Source organism: Podarcis erhardii, assembly GCF_964252035.2.
Source record: "Podarcis erhardii genome assembly, chromosome: 13".
NCBI lineage: Eukaryota > Metazoa > Chordata > Lepidosauria > Squamata > Lacertidae > Podarcis > Podarcis erhardii.
The window spans coordinates 19,249,800-19,266,631 of NC_138502.1; the positions used below are offsets into that span (position 1 = coordinate 19,249,800).

Genomic DNA, 16,832 nt, shown 5'->3' on the forward strand with positions numbered 1-16,832 from the left:
TGGCAGTGGTTGTGCTGTTGTTTCTTTTAAAAAGATAAAACAAAATGGAGACTGACAGGGAGCTGTACATGGTCATTGCTCTCCTGCTATGGAATGCTATAAGCATGACAGCAACAAAGAGGCTGGCAGCACCTTAAAAACGAAAGAAATTGGTTGTGCATCAAGCCTATGCTGGGTTGCAGATGTGGTGGGGGTGGATACCAAACAGTGAGGTAAGAAGGAAATGAAACGCAGAAAAGTGCAGACAGTGACAAGTAATGTTAATGTAGCCAGTTAATGTAATTATCAGGATGTTGCTGAAGTTGCTCACTTGTTCCCAGTTCCTAATTTGCATGGAAGTTCGAAACACAGCTCTCAGAAAATGTAAAAAGAGAACTTTATCTTCACCCCAAATAACCTGTGATCTGCTACATGTCATACATCTCCAAGCCTGAGGGGCAGCCCCTGTTAAGAATCACAATACATTTATCCAATCAAAACTGTTGCACTGGCACAATGCTCATAAATGCAGGAAGACACACACACCCCATGGCAACAACAAGCAAGGATTTGTAGTAAATTTGTAGTAATTCTGATGTAGGAGAAAATAATAGATAGCACCAGTGCCTGACGTTGGGCAAAAGATTCTTGCAATGCAGTGTATTGGACTAGATGGCTCTCAGAGTCCTTTCCAACTCTTCAATTCCACTATTCTAGGAAATTATCCATCCTTGAAACACCATTAAATTATGCCCAGGGGCTCAATGCTGCTTTGGGGGACAGCGCACTATCCCAATGCCCACATGCACCACAATTTGTGGGTGCCTGGCCCCTTAATGGGGAATTTGTGGGTGCCTGGCCTCTTCAAGGGGAATTTGTGGGTGCTGGGGCACCCAGGGCCCCAGAGAGTTGGCACCTATGGGCTCCCAAACAAGCTATAAATCATTCTTAACAGAGAAGGAGATCTGTGACTGCCAGCTGCTTATGGCAAACTCTGCCTCTAGTTTGTGACCTGCTCTGCCTCTGCCCTGCCATTTTGTGACTGTTAGCCCTCAATAATCCTCAAGGCCGGAAGCAGAAAGTTTGGAGAACACGGCACTTGATCAGCCATCGAAAAACGAAGGTGACGTTATCCCCTCGGCAACCACTTTTTAAAAGCAGTTGTATACACATGCTACTTTAAATTATATAACAACATTCGTATATACCACTCGATTTTAAGAAAACCTCTAAACGGCTCACAAAAATATCTAACAGAACATCATGAAGAACATTATTTTAAAATATGCAAGGCAGACTTTGGAATCAACAGTATAAACTGCAGTGGAACCTTGGTTTTCAAACTTCTCCGTTGACAAACATTTCGGAACTCGAATGCTGGAAGTAACTGCTTCAGTTTTCGAACACTTTTCAGAAGTCAAACATACCACATGGCTTCCGTTTTGAGTTTCCCTATTGTATTGATGCTTCCGTATTGAGTTTTCGGTTTTTGAATATTTTGGAACTCAAAACGGTCTTCCGGAACGGATTGCGTTCGAAAACTGAGGTTTTTGTAAAAAGAAACGAAACACACCCAACTTCTACACGCCCGTCTGGGCTGGCTTGCTTAAAAGCAGAATGTTTTGATCTGACACCCGGGAGTCACAGTTCAACTGAACTTTTGTCTCTCAGGTGCACATTGCACTCCTATCCTTTCTGGAGAAACGAAAGTAAGCAAGGCGGCCCCAAAATGCCCAGCTTCTCGTGTTTGCTGCTCTCCTTGCAGGGTGCATGTAAGTCGCATCCCCTCACTCGGAGGACCCTTGCCACTTGGGGGGGGGCTCTTGGGGGCTCAGGCAATGGAGGAGGAGGGAGGGAGGGAGGGAGGGAGGGAGAGGCGGGTTCGCAAAGACCAGCAGGAGCCAGGAAGCGGGCGGCCAGGCGGCCTAGTCCTAGAAGGACGAGGAAAGGTTTCCTGTCTGAAACCTGGAGAGCCTCTGCCAGTCAGTGTAGAGAGTACTGGCCTAGGTGGACTGATGGTCTGATTCAGTATAAGGCGAAGCAGACCAGAGCAATACATTTGGTACCAGTTTGGCTCAGGAGTTGCCAGAAGGAGGCGTACAAGGTGCCATTCAACTACCCAAGGGACTCCACTCCAGATTTGTGTTGGGTTTACTCCTTAGCCTTTGCTGAAGATGTCCCACAAGGGAGTGGAGGTTTAGGGTCAGAGTTTCTCCCTTCTCCTAGATGGGCCATCTTCCCAGACTGACGAGCCCCATCTGCCCCTCACTTCCCTCTATAGCTGGAACTTGTCTTCACAGGCAGGGGAAATCTCTTAGCTCACTGAGGGTTTGAGACCCATCAGCTGTCCTCACGTCATTTAGCCGTCCAGTCGAAGCCTTTCCCGGGATGTGGCCACTATCACCTGCTGACAGCTTCTTGGCTCTTTTTATGTGAATTGCCCTGAGAGCTCTGGGTATAGGGCGGAAATAATAATAATGATGATAATAATAATAATGGCCACAGGTGAGAGCTGAGTGAAGACTGAGGACCAAAGTTGGACAAGCCACCCCAGAAAGAGCTTGACGTGTCCCACACCAGAGGTACTCCCCCTCTCCTTGCGCCCACAGTGGATGGTTACTTTTTTTGAGAAGTCAAAGGCGCATTCAGCATTCAGATTTAAACTAGTCCTCAAACTCCTCTAACCAGCCTCGTTTTTTGTTGTTTTTTTTAACCAAAGGGCTTCAGGAATCCCTTTTTTGTATAACTACAGTTTGCAGGAATCTTAAAAGTTAAAACTGGCTTATGATGGCTTTAGCCTGTGATGGAGCTCCAGTCTAATTACAGTCTAACAGTATTTCTTTGTCCTTTTCAGGGGCAGCTGTGATAATCCAAGTCCCTTCATCCCCCGTCCAGGCAGGGCCACACTCTAACGCATTCCTGCCTTGCCACTTCTCCTTAGACCCTCCCAGGCCCATAAACGTTGATTTCCTGATTGTGAAATGGTCGCTGAGAGGAAAAAACGTTGCAAAGTTTGATACCAGCATCACAGTGTTTAGACCGAGGGGAGCAGTGCTTGATGCGACGCGGCTGCCAGAGGGCAACGCCACCCTCTACCTCTCGGACGTAAGGGAGGAGGATGCTGGGGAGTATACGTGTTTCGTTCTCCATACTCCTGACAGTGCGGAAGGGAAGGTGGCATTGAAAATGGAAGGTAAGGGAGGCAAGGCGGCGGGTGGGAAACCATTTCTAAAGCACTGAACATATTTCACATTAAAGTCCTTGATATAAAATACCATTTTAAAGCTCATCCTTTGAAGCATTTCACGTTAACTCCAGGCTAAACATACCTGACAGGGCCCTAGTTTTATTCATGTATCTGCCTCATTGTGATATTAAGCAGCTGGGCAGTGTCTATTTCTACAAGAGAATAAAATGTGCAGTTGCTCAACGCCGCTCTGCACCCTTGCCTTGGCTCCCTATGGTCCGTTGCTTGAAGCACTTTTCTCCCAGCCCAGCTCTGATAACCAAATTTGAACCATGCTGGAGAGAAAACTACATAAGGCAATGGAATAGAGAGGTGTAGCGAGGAACACCTCTATGTTCACTTTTCTGTAAGACAGACCCCACACACTGCACCAGAACAGGGCAGCTAAACTAGGATGCTAAAGCCAAGACTTGCTACTTCTACATCTATCATTGGAATAAACCTACCTGTGGAAATCATCTCTCCTTTCTCTGGGTACCACACCAACTTCACCATGACACATGATGACCAGCAAGAGATCCTTTTCAATGGTGGCTCCCTGCCTTTGTCATGCTCCAGGGCAGCCTGCCTAGCTCCCACATATGAAGCACATAACACTGGTTCTCTCTCAGCTGTGTTGGCTGCCATTATACTTCCCAGCATTTTTCAAGATGCATATCTTGATATCAGGTTCCATCATTAAGAGATGTTCATTGTAAGGAAACAGAGCAGGGCCTCCTTTGTGGTGGTGCTACAGAACTGAGATGTCACCTCTCAAGAGAGACTTGACAAAAGCACGATTGACAAATATCATCATCATTTATTTATTTATTTATACCCTACCCATCTAGGTGGGTTTCCCCAGCCACTCTGGGCAGCTCCCAACAGAATATTAAAAACACAATAAAATATCAAACATTAAAAACTTCCCTAAGCAGGGTTGCCTTAAGGTGTCTTCTAAAAGTCAGATAGTTGTTTGTTTCCTTGACATCTGATAGGAGGGTGTTCCACAGGACAGATGCCACTGCTGAGAAGGCCCTCTGCCTGGTTCCCTGTAACCCCACTTATCGCAGGGAGGGAACCACCAGAAGGCCCTCAGCGCTGGACATCAGAGTCTGGGCTGAATAATGGGTGTGGAGACGCTCCTTCAGGTACACTGGGCCAAGGCCGTTTAGGGCTTTAAAGGGCAGCACCAACACTTTGAAGTGTGTTCAGAAATGTACTGGAGGCAATGTACGTCTTTCAGGACTGGAGTTATACGGTCTCGGTAGCCACTCCCAGTCACCAGTGTAGCTGCCGCATTCTGGGTTAGCTGTAGTTTCCAGGTCACCTTCAAAGGTAGCCCCGTATAGAGCGCATTGCCGTAGTCCAAGCGGGACAGTTTCCCAGACCTTGAGGGATGGCGTAGTGGAGATACAGGACTGCAGCTCATACTGCATTTGGGGGGCAGGCCAGGCAGGACTTGGGGCTAAGAGGATAGTGAGTAACGTAAAGGCCACCTAACGAGCGCATGGGCAAGGTGAGATTTGAACTGCAAATTCCCAGTGCATGTTTTCCACCATTACTTCTGCGCCAACTTCCTTGTACTGAGAGTTTCCTTTTACTGTGGAAGGGAAGAGGGAAGTCACATCCATGCCATACATTCAAAGCACGCTTAAGTCGTGTGGCTTCCGGTGAAGAATCCTGGGAACTGCAGCTTGCTGCTCACGGAGCTACAGTTCCCAGCACCCTTTAAGCTGCCCAAGGAGATGCTCTCCTAACTCTCCTCTCTTCCTCCAGCTCCCCCACGCCTAACACTCGGCCCCACAGAAGTGCCCCTGGGAAAACCAATCAATTTGACGTGTGCAGCATCCGACTTTTACCCTGACGGTGTCTCTGTGAAGTGGCTGCGAGGCAGCGAGACTGTGAAAGTTGACTCACCCCCTTCCAAGCGTGGGCCCAATTACCTCTTCTATGCAGAGAGTGTCCTGGAGTTCACACCACAAATCTCCGACATTGGTGTCACCTTCTCGTGCCTCATCCAACACCAAGCAGCAAAAGACCCAATCCGTCAAGATATTGAGCTGAAGGTGGTAGGTAAGTGGGAGCCATTCCTGTGTAACCTGGAGTTCTGAAATGCCCCTGCTAAGCACAGTTCCCCCTTAGTGAGACCCAGTTCTGACTCGCACTCTCTACCCTGTTCTCCCTCTGCTTATTTTCCTCCTCAAAACACTGTATCCCTTTGCTCTAAACAGTAGTGTCTGCTCCATGATAAAGAATCCTGCAAGAACTTATCTGCTGAGGTGGATGAAAGCCCACCCAGTTAAATTTGCTTCCACACTAGGGCCCCTCATGATTGCTAAGGCACCGCTTTCCTGCAAATCAGCTGGAAGTCGCATTAAAATGGTGGCTTCACACACTACTTAACATGGCGCTATAATTAGCAAAAAGGCTTAATGTACCCCATTTTCAGAGATAGGAAGCCTGTGACCTTCCAGATGTGGATGGGCTCCAGCTCCTGTCAGACCTGGGCAGAGAAGCCAATGGTCAGAATGATGGGAGTTGTAGTCAAAGGACATTGGAGAGCCACACTTTCCCCGTCCTTGCCTCACAGGACCTGTAGTGAGGTCCGTCTGGCACATCCATTGACCTCTTTTCCCCCCAGGCTGTGATGGACTAGAATGGCATTTTTCACACACACCTGCCCTTTAAAGGGAACATAGGTCTGACTAAAATATGCAATTAAAGGGCTGCATGTCAGTAATCATTAAAAAGCACAAAACATGACAGGATGGTGATTCCAGACTAAGCACTTGGCATGGAAGCAACACAGCCTTCTGCCTCCAAAAATCACCAATCGGAAGCCTCTAGTGGTCACAAACAGGGCACAATAAATTACTTCTTCATCCCATTCTTCTCTTGAGGTCAAGCCACATGTCAGGCCATTATTGGATATCTTGGAGCCTTTTCCCCTTAAATCAAAACTGCTGTGGAGTGCAACTCTTAATTCGACTGCGGGGAAATGATGGCACCGGAGGGGAGAATTAACCTTTTCCCCGAGTGCCTTCTTAAGGCAAACTGTAGCTATGCAATAGTGACTCTTGTTGGTCTCAGGATATAGTTGGACTCAGACCCTTTGTCCATCTAGCGCAGTATTGTCCTGGCAGCAGCTGCATGCAAGGTAGATGCTCTGGTGCTGAGCTGCTCTTGTGTAATGCATTTCATACAACTGTGGCCTTTAGAGACTGTTAGGTGGGTTGCCTTTATAATCAGCAATGTCTCCCTCTAGTGGCCTTCACCAAATCTCTTTCTTCTCCTTGCAGCTCGCCCAGAACTTCATATGCTCACCAGGCCACCAGGGAAGAGGTTCTTGGTAGTGGAGTGCCTAGTGTGTGGGTTTTACCCACAAAATGTTACAGTGCAGTGGCTGCAAAACGGGGAGCCGATACAAGGGAGAATATACGAGTCTGAACTTGAACAAAATCCTAACGGGACGTTCTCAACCGGAAGCGTCTTCTTCCCAAAGCAGGGCCATTTTGCAGCCAGTTTTACCTGCCAGGTACAACATGAAGCACTGGAGGCACCACTGGAGGAGACGATCCCCTGGGAGCCAGAAGGTGAGGGTGATGGAATTACCCACCCCTCATCCCCAGAATGTAGTACCAAATAACATCGGCCAAAACTTAAACCTGCATCTCCAACTGACTCTCCTCCATCTCCAGGATACTTTGGATCACCGATGACTTGGCTTCTAGGATCTCTGGGACACCTTGTGGGAATTGGCACAGGAGTTGGAGCGACGTTGATGTACCAAAGACGCAGAGGTGAGTTGGGGCTGCTGGGAAGAAAGGGCAGCTGTTGCAGAAAGGGCAGCAGAGTCTGTGGGGAGGCAAGGCTGCAGTGCTGGGGCACGGGACTGCAGATTGCAATTTGGAGACACCTGATTATTGCATTCTCTCTCTCTCTCTCTCTCTCTCTCTCTCTCTCTCTCTCCCTCTCTCCCTCTCTTAGCAGCCAAGTATAAGCAAGCTGAACTGAATGACGAAACCTTCCTGAAGAAGACGTCGAAAGTCAAGAGGGAAAATCCAGATGAAGTTTTTGTTATTTAACAGTCCACGGAATGAAATTTTGGCACAGGGTTGTTCCAGGCAATGAAATATTGTTCCATTTCATTATGTATTTCCTAGAAAATGCATTTCCAGTATGATAATTGCAGGAGGCTTCATTTTAAAGTCAAGGCGATTTAAATAATTTAAATTCAGCCTTCCATTTTGAAATTATATACATATAGTAGAGCTCTGCACTCTTCGGGAATTCAAAGAAACAAAGGGATATTGAGGCTTTTAAGATGGATATTATAATTTGTTAGTTTCAGGGCTGTGCCTCTGCCAACTCAGGGCCCCAAACGAGTCCAAGAACACCTGATCTAGCCTGATCTTCATACTGATTAACAGTTGTGTTGTGACATACGAAAAAGTGCCTAGCTTGAGGGTTTGGTTAATGTTTAATTAAGGTTAATAAACCCTTCATGTCATGATGGAGGTTGGGGAACAAGAAGCTGCATCTCCTTGCCTCCCCGCTCTGACTGCAGCATCGAGAGCAAGAGGGTTCTATCCTGCCTGGTGCTGTTTTACCAACACATCCCCCAGTCTGCCTCACCTCTTTCCCCGTAATTTCCCTCCCTGTCCCAGTTTGTGTGTAATATGATTTCTTTTCTCCTTTAGTTTTTCACCTTATACGCTGCATTATCTGTATGGCTATACTTTAGCTTCACCTGTTCCAAGTTATGTTTCTTGTTTTCTTGTGTTCTGAATTCTGTATGGAAAAACAGATTTCAATAAAGTGTTTAAAAAATAAATAAATCCCAAATTTGTAGTAATTCAGATGTAGGAGAAAATAATAGATAGCACCAGTGCCTGACGTTGGGCAAAAGATTCTTGCAATGCAGTGTATTGGACTAGATGGCTCTCAGAGTCCTTTCCAACTCTTCAATTCCACAATTCTATGAAATCATCCGTCCTTGAAACAGCATTAAATTATGCCCAGGGGCTCAATGCTGCTTTGGGGAACAGCGCACTATCCCAATGCCCACATGCACCACAATTTGAGGGTGCCCGGCCTCTTCTAGGGGAATTTGGGGGTGCTGGGGCACCCAGGGCCCCAGGGAGTTGGCATCTATGGGCTTCCAAATAAGCTTTGGGCCGCTACAAATCATTCTTAACAGAGAAGGAGATCTATTGACTGCCAGCTGCTTATGGCAAACTCTGCCTCTAGTTTGTGACCTGCTCTGCCTCTGCCCTGCCATTTTGTGACTGTTAGCCCTCAATAATCCTCAAGGCCGGAAGCAGAAAGTTTTGAGAACACGGCGCTTGGTGGGCCACCTAAAAACTAAGGTGACGTTCTCCCCTCAACAACCACTTTTTAAAAGCAGGTGTATACACATGCTATTTTAAATTATATAACAACATTCATATATACCACTCGGTTTTTAGAAAACCTCTAAATGGCTCACAAAAATATCAAACAGTACATCATGTAGAACATTATTTTAAAATATTCAAAGGAGACTTTGAAAACACCAGTATAAACTGCAGTGGAACCTTGGTTTTCAAACTTCTCCGTTGACAAACGTTTCGGAACTCGAATGCTGGAAGTAACTGCTTCAGTTTTCGAACACTTTTCGGAAGTCAAACATACCACATGGCTTCCGTTTTGAGTTTCCCTATTGTATTGATGCTTCCGTATTGAGTTTTCGGTTTTTGAATATTTTGGAACTCAAAACGGTCTTCCGGAACGGATTGTGTTCGAAAACTGAGGTTTCTGTAAACAGAAACGAAACACACCCAACTTCTACACGCCCGTCTGGGCTGGCTTGCTTAAAAGCAGAATGTTTTGATCTGACACCCGGGAGTCACAGTTCAACTGAACTTTTGTCTCTCAGGTGCACATTGCACTCCTATCCTTTCTGGAGAAACGAAAGTAAGCAAGGCGGCCCCAGAATGCCCAGCTTCTCGTGTTTGCTGCTCTCCTTGCAGGGTGCATGTAAGTCGCATCCCCTCACTTGGAGGACCCTTGCCACTTGGGGGGGGGGCTCTTGGGGGCTCAGGCAATGGAGGAGGAGGGAGGGAGGGAGAGGCGGCTTCGCAAAGACCAGCAGGAGCCGGGAAGTGGGCGGCCAGGAGGCCTAGTCCTAGAAGGACGAGGAAAGGTTTCCTGTCTGAAACCTGGAGAGCCTCTGCCAGTCAGTGTAGAGAGTACTGGCCTAGGTGGACTGATGGTCTGATTCAGTATAAGGCGAAGCAGACCAGAGCAATACATTTGGTACCAGCTTGGCTCAGGAGTTGCCAGAAGGAGGCGTACAAGGCGCCATCCAACTGCCTAAGGGACTCCACTCCAGATTTGTGTTGGGTTTACTCCTTAGCCTCTGCTGAAGATGTCCCACAAGGAAGTTTTTTCCCTTCTCCTAGATGGGCCATCTTCCCAGACTGACGAGCCCCATCTGCCCCTCACTTCCCTCTATAGCTGGAACTTGTCTTCACAGGCAGGGGAAATCTCTTAGCTCACTGAGGGTTTGAGACCCATCAGCTGTCCTCACGTCATTTAGCCGTCCAGTCGAAGCCTTTCCCTGGCTGTGGCCACTATCACCTGCTGACAGCTTCTTGGCTCTTTTTATGTGAACTGCCCTGAGGCCTCTGGGTATAGGCCGGAATAATAATAATAATGATAATAATAATAATAATAATAATAATAATAATAATAATAATAATAATGGCCACAGGTGAGAGCTGAGTGAAGACTGAGGACCAAAGTTGGACAAGCCACCCCAGAAAGAGCTTGACGTGTCCCACACCAGAGGTACTCCCCCTCTCCTTGCGCCCACAGTGGATGGTTACTTTTTTTGAGAAGTCAAAAGCGCATCCTGCATTCAGATTTAAACTAGTCCTCAAACTCCTCTAACCAGCCTGATTTTTTACCAAAGGGCTTTGGGAATCCCTTTTTTGCATAACTACAATCTGCAGAAATCTTAAAAGTTAAAACTGGCTTATGATGGCTTTAGCCTGTGATGGATGTCCAGTCTAATTACAGTCTAACAGTATTTCTTTGTCCTTTTCAGGGGCAGCCGTGATAATCCAAGTCCCTTCATCCCCCGTCCAGGCAGGGCCACACTCTAACGCATTCCTGCCTTGCCACTTCTCCTTAGACCCTCCCAGGCCCATAAACGTTGATTTCCTGATTGTGAAATGGTCGCTGAGAGGAAAAAACGTTGCAAAGTTTGATACCAGCATCACAGTGTTTAGACCGAGGGGAGCAGTGCTTGATGCGACGCGGCTGCCAGAGGGCAACGCCACCCTCTACCTCTCGGACGTAAGGGAGGAGGATGCTGGGGAGTATACGTGTTTCGTTCTCCATACTCCTGACAGTGCGGAAGGGAAGGTGGCATTGAAAATGGAAGGTAAGGGAGGCAAGGCGGCGGGTGGGAAACCATTTCTAAAGCACTAAACATATTTCACATTAAAGTCCTTGATGTAAAATACCATTTTAAAGCTCATCCTTTGAAGCATTTCACGTTAACTCCAGGCTAAACATACCTGACAGGGCCCTAGTTTTATTCATGTATCTGCCTCATTGTGATATTAAGCAGCTGGGCAGTGTCTATTTCTACAAGAGAATAAAATGTGCAGTTGCTCAACGCCGCTCTGCACCCTTGCCTTGGCTCCCTATGGTCCGTTGCTTGAAGGACTTTTCTCCCAACCCAGCTCTGATAACCAGATTTGAACCATGCTGGAGAGAAAACTACATAAGGCAATGGAATAGAGAGGTGTAGCGAGGAACACCTCTATGTTCACTTTTCTGTAAGACAGAACCCACACACTGCACCAGAACAGGGCAGCTAAACTAGGATGCTAAAGCCAAGACTTGCTACTTCTACATCTATCATTGGAATAAACCTACCTGTGGAAATCATCTCTCCTTTCTCTGAGTACTACAACCAACTTCACCATGACACATGATGAGCAGCAAGAGATCCTTTTCAGTGGTGGCTCCCTGCCTTTGTCATGCTCCAGGGCAGCCTGCCTAGCTCCCACATCAAAATATTTTAGGCTCCATGCAATACTACCTTGCCTTCTCTGGCTTTAGAAATGGTTATTTGATGAATGCTTACAGTGTGGTCCTAAAAGTCCAGCTGAGTTAACTGAAGCTTACTCCCAGGTAAGTGGGTATTGGAATTCCAATTCGTACACTTCCGTTTCTTGAACTGCTGCAACTGTATTTTAAAGGTTTTTATTTTGTATGGTAAATACTGTATTTTTATCTTTTATGTGAATTAGATTTCTGGCCCATAATACAAAATGGCTGCTGATGGTGTGGGACAGAAATATTTAAATAAATAAATACTTATAATTTGAGTCTCAGTTTTGGGGAGCATAGCCACGGTGCTCCCTCGGAAAGAATTTGCCTATATGAAGCACATAACACTGGTTCTTTCTCAACTGTGTTGGCTGCCATTATACTTCCCAGCATTTTTCAAGATGCATATCTTGATATCCTAAATTGGTTAGGGCCGTGTATTACAGGGAACACCAGCTCGCATTCAAGCCTACTCCTCTGGAGATGAGGTTTTGAGGAGAGCTGCAGTTTCATGTTCCATCATTTAGAGATGTTCATTGCAGGGAAACAGAGCAGGGCCTCCTTTGTGGTGGTGCTACAGAACTGAGATGTGACCTCTCAAGAGAGGCTTGACAAAAGCACGCTTTGACAAATATCATCACCATTTATTTATTTATACCCCACCCATCTAGGTGGGTTTCCCCAGTCACTCTGGGCAGCTCCCAACAGAATATTAAAAACAATAAAACATCAAACATTAAAAACTTCCCTAAGCAGGTTTGCCTTAAGGTGTCTTCTAAAAGTCAGATAGTTGTTTGTTTCCTTGACATCTGATAGGAGGACAGATGCCACTGCTGAGAAGGCCCTCTGCCTGGTTCCCTCCTTATCGCAGGGAGGGAACAACCAGAAGGCCCTCAGCGCTGGACATCAGAGTCTGGGCTGAATGATGGGGGTGGAGATGTTCCTTCAGGTATACTGGGCCAAGGCCGTTTAGGGCTTTAAAGGGCAGCACCAACACTTTGAATTGTGCTCAGAAATGTACTGGAGCCAATGTAGGTCTTTCAGGACTGGTGTTATATGGTCTCGGTAGCCATTCCCAGTCACCCGTGCAGCTGCCGCATTCTGGATTAGTTGTAGTTTCCAGGTCACCTTCAAAGGTAGCCCCACGTTGAGCGCATTGCAGTAGCCCAAGCGGGACAGTCTCCCAGACCTTGAGGGATAGCATAGTGGAGATACAGGACAGCAGCTCTTACTGCATTTGGGGGCAGGCCAGGCAGGACTTGGGGCTAAGAGGATAGTGAGTAACGTAAAGGCCACCTAATGAGTTCATGGGCAAGGTGAGATTTGATCTGCAGATTCCTAGTGCATATTTTCAACCATGACTTCTGCGCCAGCTTCCTTGTACTGAGAGCTGCCTTTTATCATGGAAGGGAAGAGGGAAGTCACATCCATGCCACACATTCAAAGCACGCTTAACTCGTGTGGCTTCCAGTGAAGAATCCTGGGAACTGCAGCTTGCTGCTCACGGAGCTACAGTTCCCAGCACCCTTTAAGCTGCCCAAGGAGATGCTCTCCTAACTCTCCTCTCTCCCTCCAGCTCCCCCACGCCTAACACTCGGCCCCACAGGAGTGCCACTGGGAAAACCAAGCACTTTGACATGTACAGCATCCGACTTTTACCCTGACGGTGTCTCTGTGAAGTGGCTTCGAGGCAGTGAGACTCTGAAAGTTGACTCGCCCCCTGCCAAGCGTGGGGCCAATTACCTCTTCTATGCACAAAGTGTCCTGGAGTTCACACCACAAATCTCCGACGCTGGTGTCACCTTCTCATGCCACATCCAACACCAGGCAGTGAAAGACCCAATCCATCAAGATATTGAGCTGAAGGTGGTAGGTAAGTGGGAGTCTTTCCTGTGCGACCCTGGAGTTCTTGCCCACCTCCCCCATGCCCATGCTAAGCACAGTTCCCCCTTAGTGAGACCCAGTTCTGACTCGCACTCTCTACCCTGTTCTGCCTCTGCTTATTTTCCTCCTCAAAGCTCTCTATCCCTTTGCTCTAAACATTAGTGTCTGATCCATGATAAAGAATCCTGCAAGAACTTATCTGCTGAGGTGGATGAAACCCCCCCCCCAGTTAAATTTGCTTCCATACTAGGGCCCCTCACAATTGCTAAGGCACCACTTTCCTGCAAATCAGCTGGAAATCGCATTAAAATGGTGGCTTCACACACTACTTAACATGGCGCTATAATTAGCAAAAAGGCGTAATGTACCCCATTTTCAGAGATGGGGAGCCTGTGACCCTCCAGATGTGGATGGGCTCCGTCAGACCTGGGCAGAGGAGCCAATGGTCAGGATGATGGGAGTTGTAGTCAAAGGACACTGGAGAGCAACACTTTCCCCGTCCTTGCCTCACAGGACCTGTAGTGAGGTCCGTCTGGCGCCTCCATTGACCTCTTCCCCCCCCCTCAGGCTGTGATGGACTAGAATGGCATTTTTACTCCCTTTAAAGGGAGCGCATTGTTGTTGTTGTTGTTTAGTCGTTTAGTCGTGTCCAACTCTTCGTGACCCCATGGACCAGAGCACGCCAGGCACTTCTGTATTCCACTGTCTCCCACAGTTTGGTCAGACTCATGTTTGTAGCTTCGAGAACACTGTCCAACCATCTCGTCCTCTGTCGTCCCCTTCTCCTTGTGCCCTCCATCTTTCCCAACATCAGGGTCTTTTCCAGGGAGTCTTCTCTTCTCATGAGGTGGCCAAAGTACTGAAGCCTCAGCTTCACAATCTGTCCTTCCAATGAGCACTCAGGGCTAATTTCCTTAAGAATGGATGCATTTGATCTTCTTGCAGTCCATGGGACTATCAAGAGTCTCCTCCAGCACCATAATTCAAAAGCATCAATTCTTCGGTGATCAGCCTTCTTTATGGTCCAGCTCTCACTTCCATACATCTCTACTGGGAAAACCATGGCTTTAACTATACGGATCTTTGTTGGCATAGGTCTGACTAAAAATACAGTCGTACCTTGGAAGTTGAACCGAATCCATTTCAGAAGTCTGTTCGACTTCCAAAATTTTTGGAAACAAAAGAGCAGCTTCTGATTGGCTGCAGGAAGAGATTGAACCTGAGACCTTCTGCATGCAAGGCAAATATTCTGGTGCTGAGCTGCTCTTGTGTAATGCATTTCATACAACTGTGGACTGTTCAGAGACTGTTAGGTGGGTTGCCTTTATAATCAGCAATTTCTCCCTCTAGTGGCCTTCACCAGACTTGCAGGACCTCAAATCTCTTTCTTCTCCTCGCAGCTCGCCCAGAACTTCATATGCTCACCAAGCCACCAGGAAAGACGTTCTTGGTAGCTGAGTGCCTAGTGTGTGGGTTTTACCCACAAAATGTTACAGTGCAGTGGCTGCAAAATGGTGAGCCGATACAAGCAGGAATATACGAGTCTGAAGTTGAACAAAATCCTAACGGGACGTTCTCAACCGGACGCGTCTTCTTCCCACAGCAGGGCCATTTTGCAGCCAGTTATACCTGCCAGGTACAACATGAAGCACTGGAGGCACCACTGGAGGAGACGATCTCCTGGGAGCCAGAAGGTGAGGGTGATAGAATTACCCACCCCTCATCCCCAGAATGTAGTACCAAATCACACTGGCCAAAACTTAAACCTGCATCTCCAACTGACTCTCCTCCAGCTCCAGGATACTTTGGATCACCGTTGACTTGGCTTCTAGGATCTCTGGGACACCTTGTGGGACTTGGCATGGGAATCGGTGCGACGTTGATGTACCAAAGGCGCAGAGGTGAGTTGGGGCTGCTGAGAGTGGTGGCAGAAAGGGCAGCAGAGTCGGTGCGGAGGCAAGGCTGCAGTGCTGGGGCACGGGACTACAGATTGCAGTTTGGAGGAACCTGATTATTGCGTTCTCTCTCTCTCTCTCTCTCTCTCTCTCTCTCTCTCTCTCTCTCTCTCTTAGCAGCCAAGTATAAGCAAGCTGAACCGAATGACCAAACCCTCCTGAAGAAGACGTCGAAAGTCAGGAGGGAAAATCGAGATGATGTTCTTGTTATTTAACAGTCCACGGAATGAAATTTTGGCACAGGGTTGTTCCAGGCAATGAAATATTGTTCCATTTCATTATGTATTTCCTTAAAAATGCATTTCCAGTATGATAATTGCAGGAGGCTTCGTTTTAAAGTCAGTGCAATTTAAATAATTTAAATTCAACCTTCCATTCTGAAATTATATACATATAGTAGAGCTCTGCACTCTTCGGGAATTCAAAGAAACCAAGGAGGCTTTTAAGATAGATATTATAATTTGTTAGTTTCAGGGCTGTGCCTCTGCCAACTCAGGGCCCCAAACAAGCCCAAGGAACACCTGATCCAGCCTGATCTTCATACTGATGAACAGTTGTGTTGTGACATATGAAAAAGTGCCTAGCTTGAGGGTTTGGTTAATGTTTAATTAAGGTTAATAAACCCTTCATGTCAGGAAGGAGGTTGGGGAACAAGAAGTAGCATCTCCTTGCCTCCCCGCTCTGACTGCAGCATCGAGAGCAAGAGGGTTCAATCCTGCCTGGTGCTGCTTCACCAACACATCCCCCAGTCTGCCTCTCCTCTTTCCCCATCATTTCCCTCCCTGTTCCAATTTGTGTATAATATGATTTCTTTTCTCCTTTAGTTTTTCACCTTATACGCTGCATTATCTGTATGGCTATACTTTAGCTTCACCTGTTCCAAGTTATGTTTCTTGTTTTTTTGTGTTCTAAATTCTGTATGGAAAAACAGATTTCAATAAAGTGTTTAAAAAAAATAATCCCAAATTTGTAGTAATTCTGATGTAGGAGAAAATAATTGACAGCACCAGTGCCTGATGTTGGGCAAAAGATTCTTGCAACGCAGTGTATTGGACTAGACGGCTCTCAGAGTCCTTTCCAACTCTTCAATTCCACTATTCTATGAAATCATCCGTCCTTGAAACACCATAAAATTATGCCCAGGGGCTCAATGCTGCTTTGGGGAACAGCGCACTATCCCAATGCCCACATGCACCACAATTTGTGGGTGCCCGGCCTCTTCAAGGGGAATTTGTGGGTGCTGGGGCACCCAGGGAGTTGGCACCTAGGAGCTCCCAAATAAGCTTTGGGCCGCTACAAATCATTCTTAACAGAGAAGGAGATCTGTGACTGCCAGCTGCTTATGGCAAACTCTGCCTCTAGTTTGTGACTTGCTCTGCCTCTGCCCTGCCATTTTGTGACTGTTAGGCCTCAATAATCCTCAAAGCCGGAAGCAAAAAGTTTGGAGAACATGGCGCTTGATCAGCCATCGAAAAACGAAGGTGACGTTATCCCCTCGGCAACCACTTTTTAAAAGCAGGTGTAAACACATTCTATTTTAAATTATATAACAACATTCGTATATACCACTCGGTTTTAAGAAAACCTCTAAGGGGCTCACAAAAATATCTAACAGAACATCATGAAGAACATTATTTTAAAATATGCAAGGCAGACTTTGGAATCACCAGTATAAACTG

General features: G+C 46.9%; 2 protein-coding genes across 10 annotated transcripts; both read left to right on the forward strand.

Moving 5' to 3' along the window:
- The first annotated feature begins 1,315 nt into the window (after nt 1–1,315).
- On the forward strand, nt 1,316–8,126 carry LOC309327743 (CD276 antigen homolog). Of its 6 annotated transcripts, none has more exons than XM_081837191.1 (6): nt 1,316–1,751; nt 2,834–3,172; nt 4,985–5,281; nt 6,508–6,807; nt 6,907–7,008; nt 7,199–8,126. In XM_081837191.1, the coding sequence occupies exons 1-6, from the start codon at nt 1,709–1,711 to the stop codon at nt 7,291–7,293; spliced, it is 1,176 nt and encodes a 391-aa protein (XP_081693317.1). In that variant the 5' UTR covers nt 1,316–1,708; the 3' UTR covers nt 7,294–8,126. The 6 variants fall into 6 exon arrangements, with proteins under 6 accessions (XP_081693317.1, XP_081693321.1, XP_081693320.1 ...); XM_081837195.1 differs by having other exon boundaries at nt 6,508–6,801; nt 6,940–7,008; XM_081837194.1 differs by having other exon boundaries at nt 6,508–6,801; nt 6,940–7,008; nt 7,196–8,125.
- A 711-nt stretch (nt 8,127–8,837) lies between these two features.
- On the forward strand, nt 8,838–16,087 carry LOC309327742 (CD276 antigen-like). Of its 4 annotated transcripts, none has more exons than XM_081837189.1 (6): nt 8,838–9,226; nt 10,299–10,637; nt 12,891–13,187; nt 14,599–14,892; nt 14,998–15,099; nt 15,274–16,087. In XM_081837189.1, the coding sequence occupies exons 1-6, from the start codon at nt 9,184–9,186 to the stop codon at nt 15,366–15,368; spliced, it is 1,170 nt and encodes a 389-aa protein (XP_081693315.1). In that variant the 5' UTR covers nt 8,838–9,183; the 3' UTR covers nt 15,369–16,087. The 4 variants fall into 4 exon arrangements, with proteins under 4 accessions (XP_081693315.1, XP_081693314.1, XP_081693313.1 ...); XM_081837188.1 differs by having other exon boundaries at nt 8,840–9,226; nt 15,271–16,087; XM_081837187.1 differs by having other exon boundaries at nt 8,843–9,226; nt 14,992–15,099.
- The last annotated feature ends 745 nt before the right edge of the window (nt 16,088–16,832 follow it).

Coding starts and splice junctions, on each gene's coding strand:
- LOC309327743 (XM_081837190.1), top strand. CDS start 1,709: ATGCCCAGCTTCTCGTGTTTGCTGCTCTCCTTGCAGGGTGCAT. Junction 5,282..6,507: donor TATTGAGCTGAAGGTGGTAG/GTAAGTGGGAGC, acceptor TTCTCCTTGCAG/CTCGCCCAGAACTTCATATG. Junction 7,009..7,195: donor GATGTACCAAAGACGCAGAG/GTGAGTTGGGGC, acceptor TCCCTCTCTTAG/CAGCCAAGTATAAGCAAGCT.
- LOC309327742 (XM_081837186.1), top strand. CDS start 9,184: ATGCCCAGCTTCTCGTGTTTGCTGCTCTCCTTGCAGGGTGCAT. Junction 13,188..14,598: donor TATTGAGCTGAAGGTGGTAG/GTAAGTGGGAGT, acceptor TTCTCCTCGCAG/CTCGCCCAGAACTTCATATG. Junction 14,893..14,991: donor GATCTCCTGGGAGCCAGAAG/GTGAGGGTGATA, acceptor ACTCTCCTCCAG/CTCCAGGATACTTTGGATCA.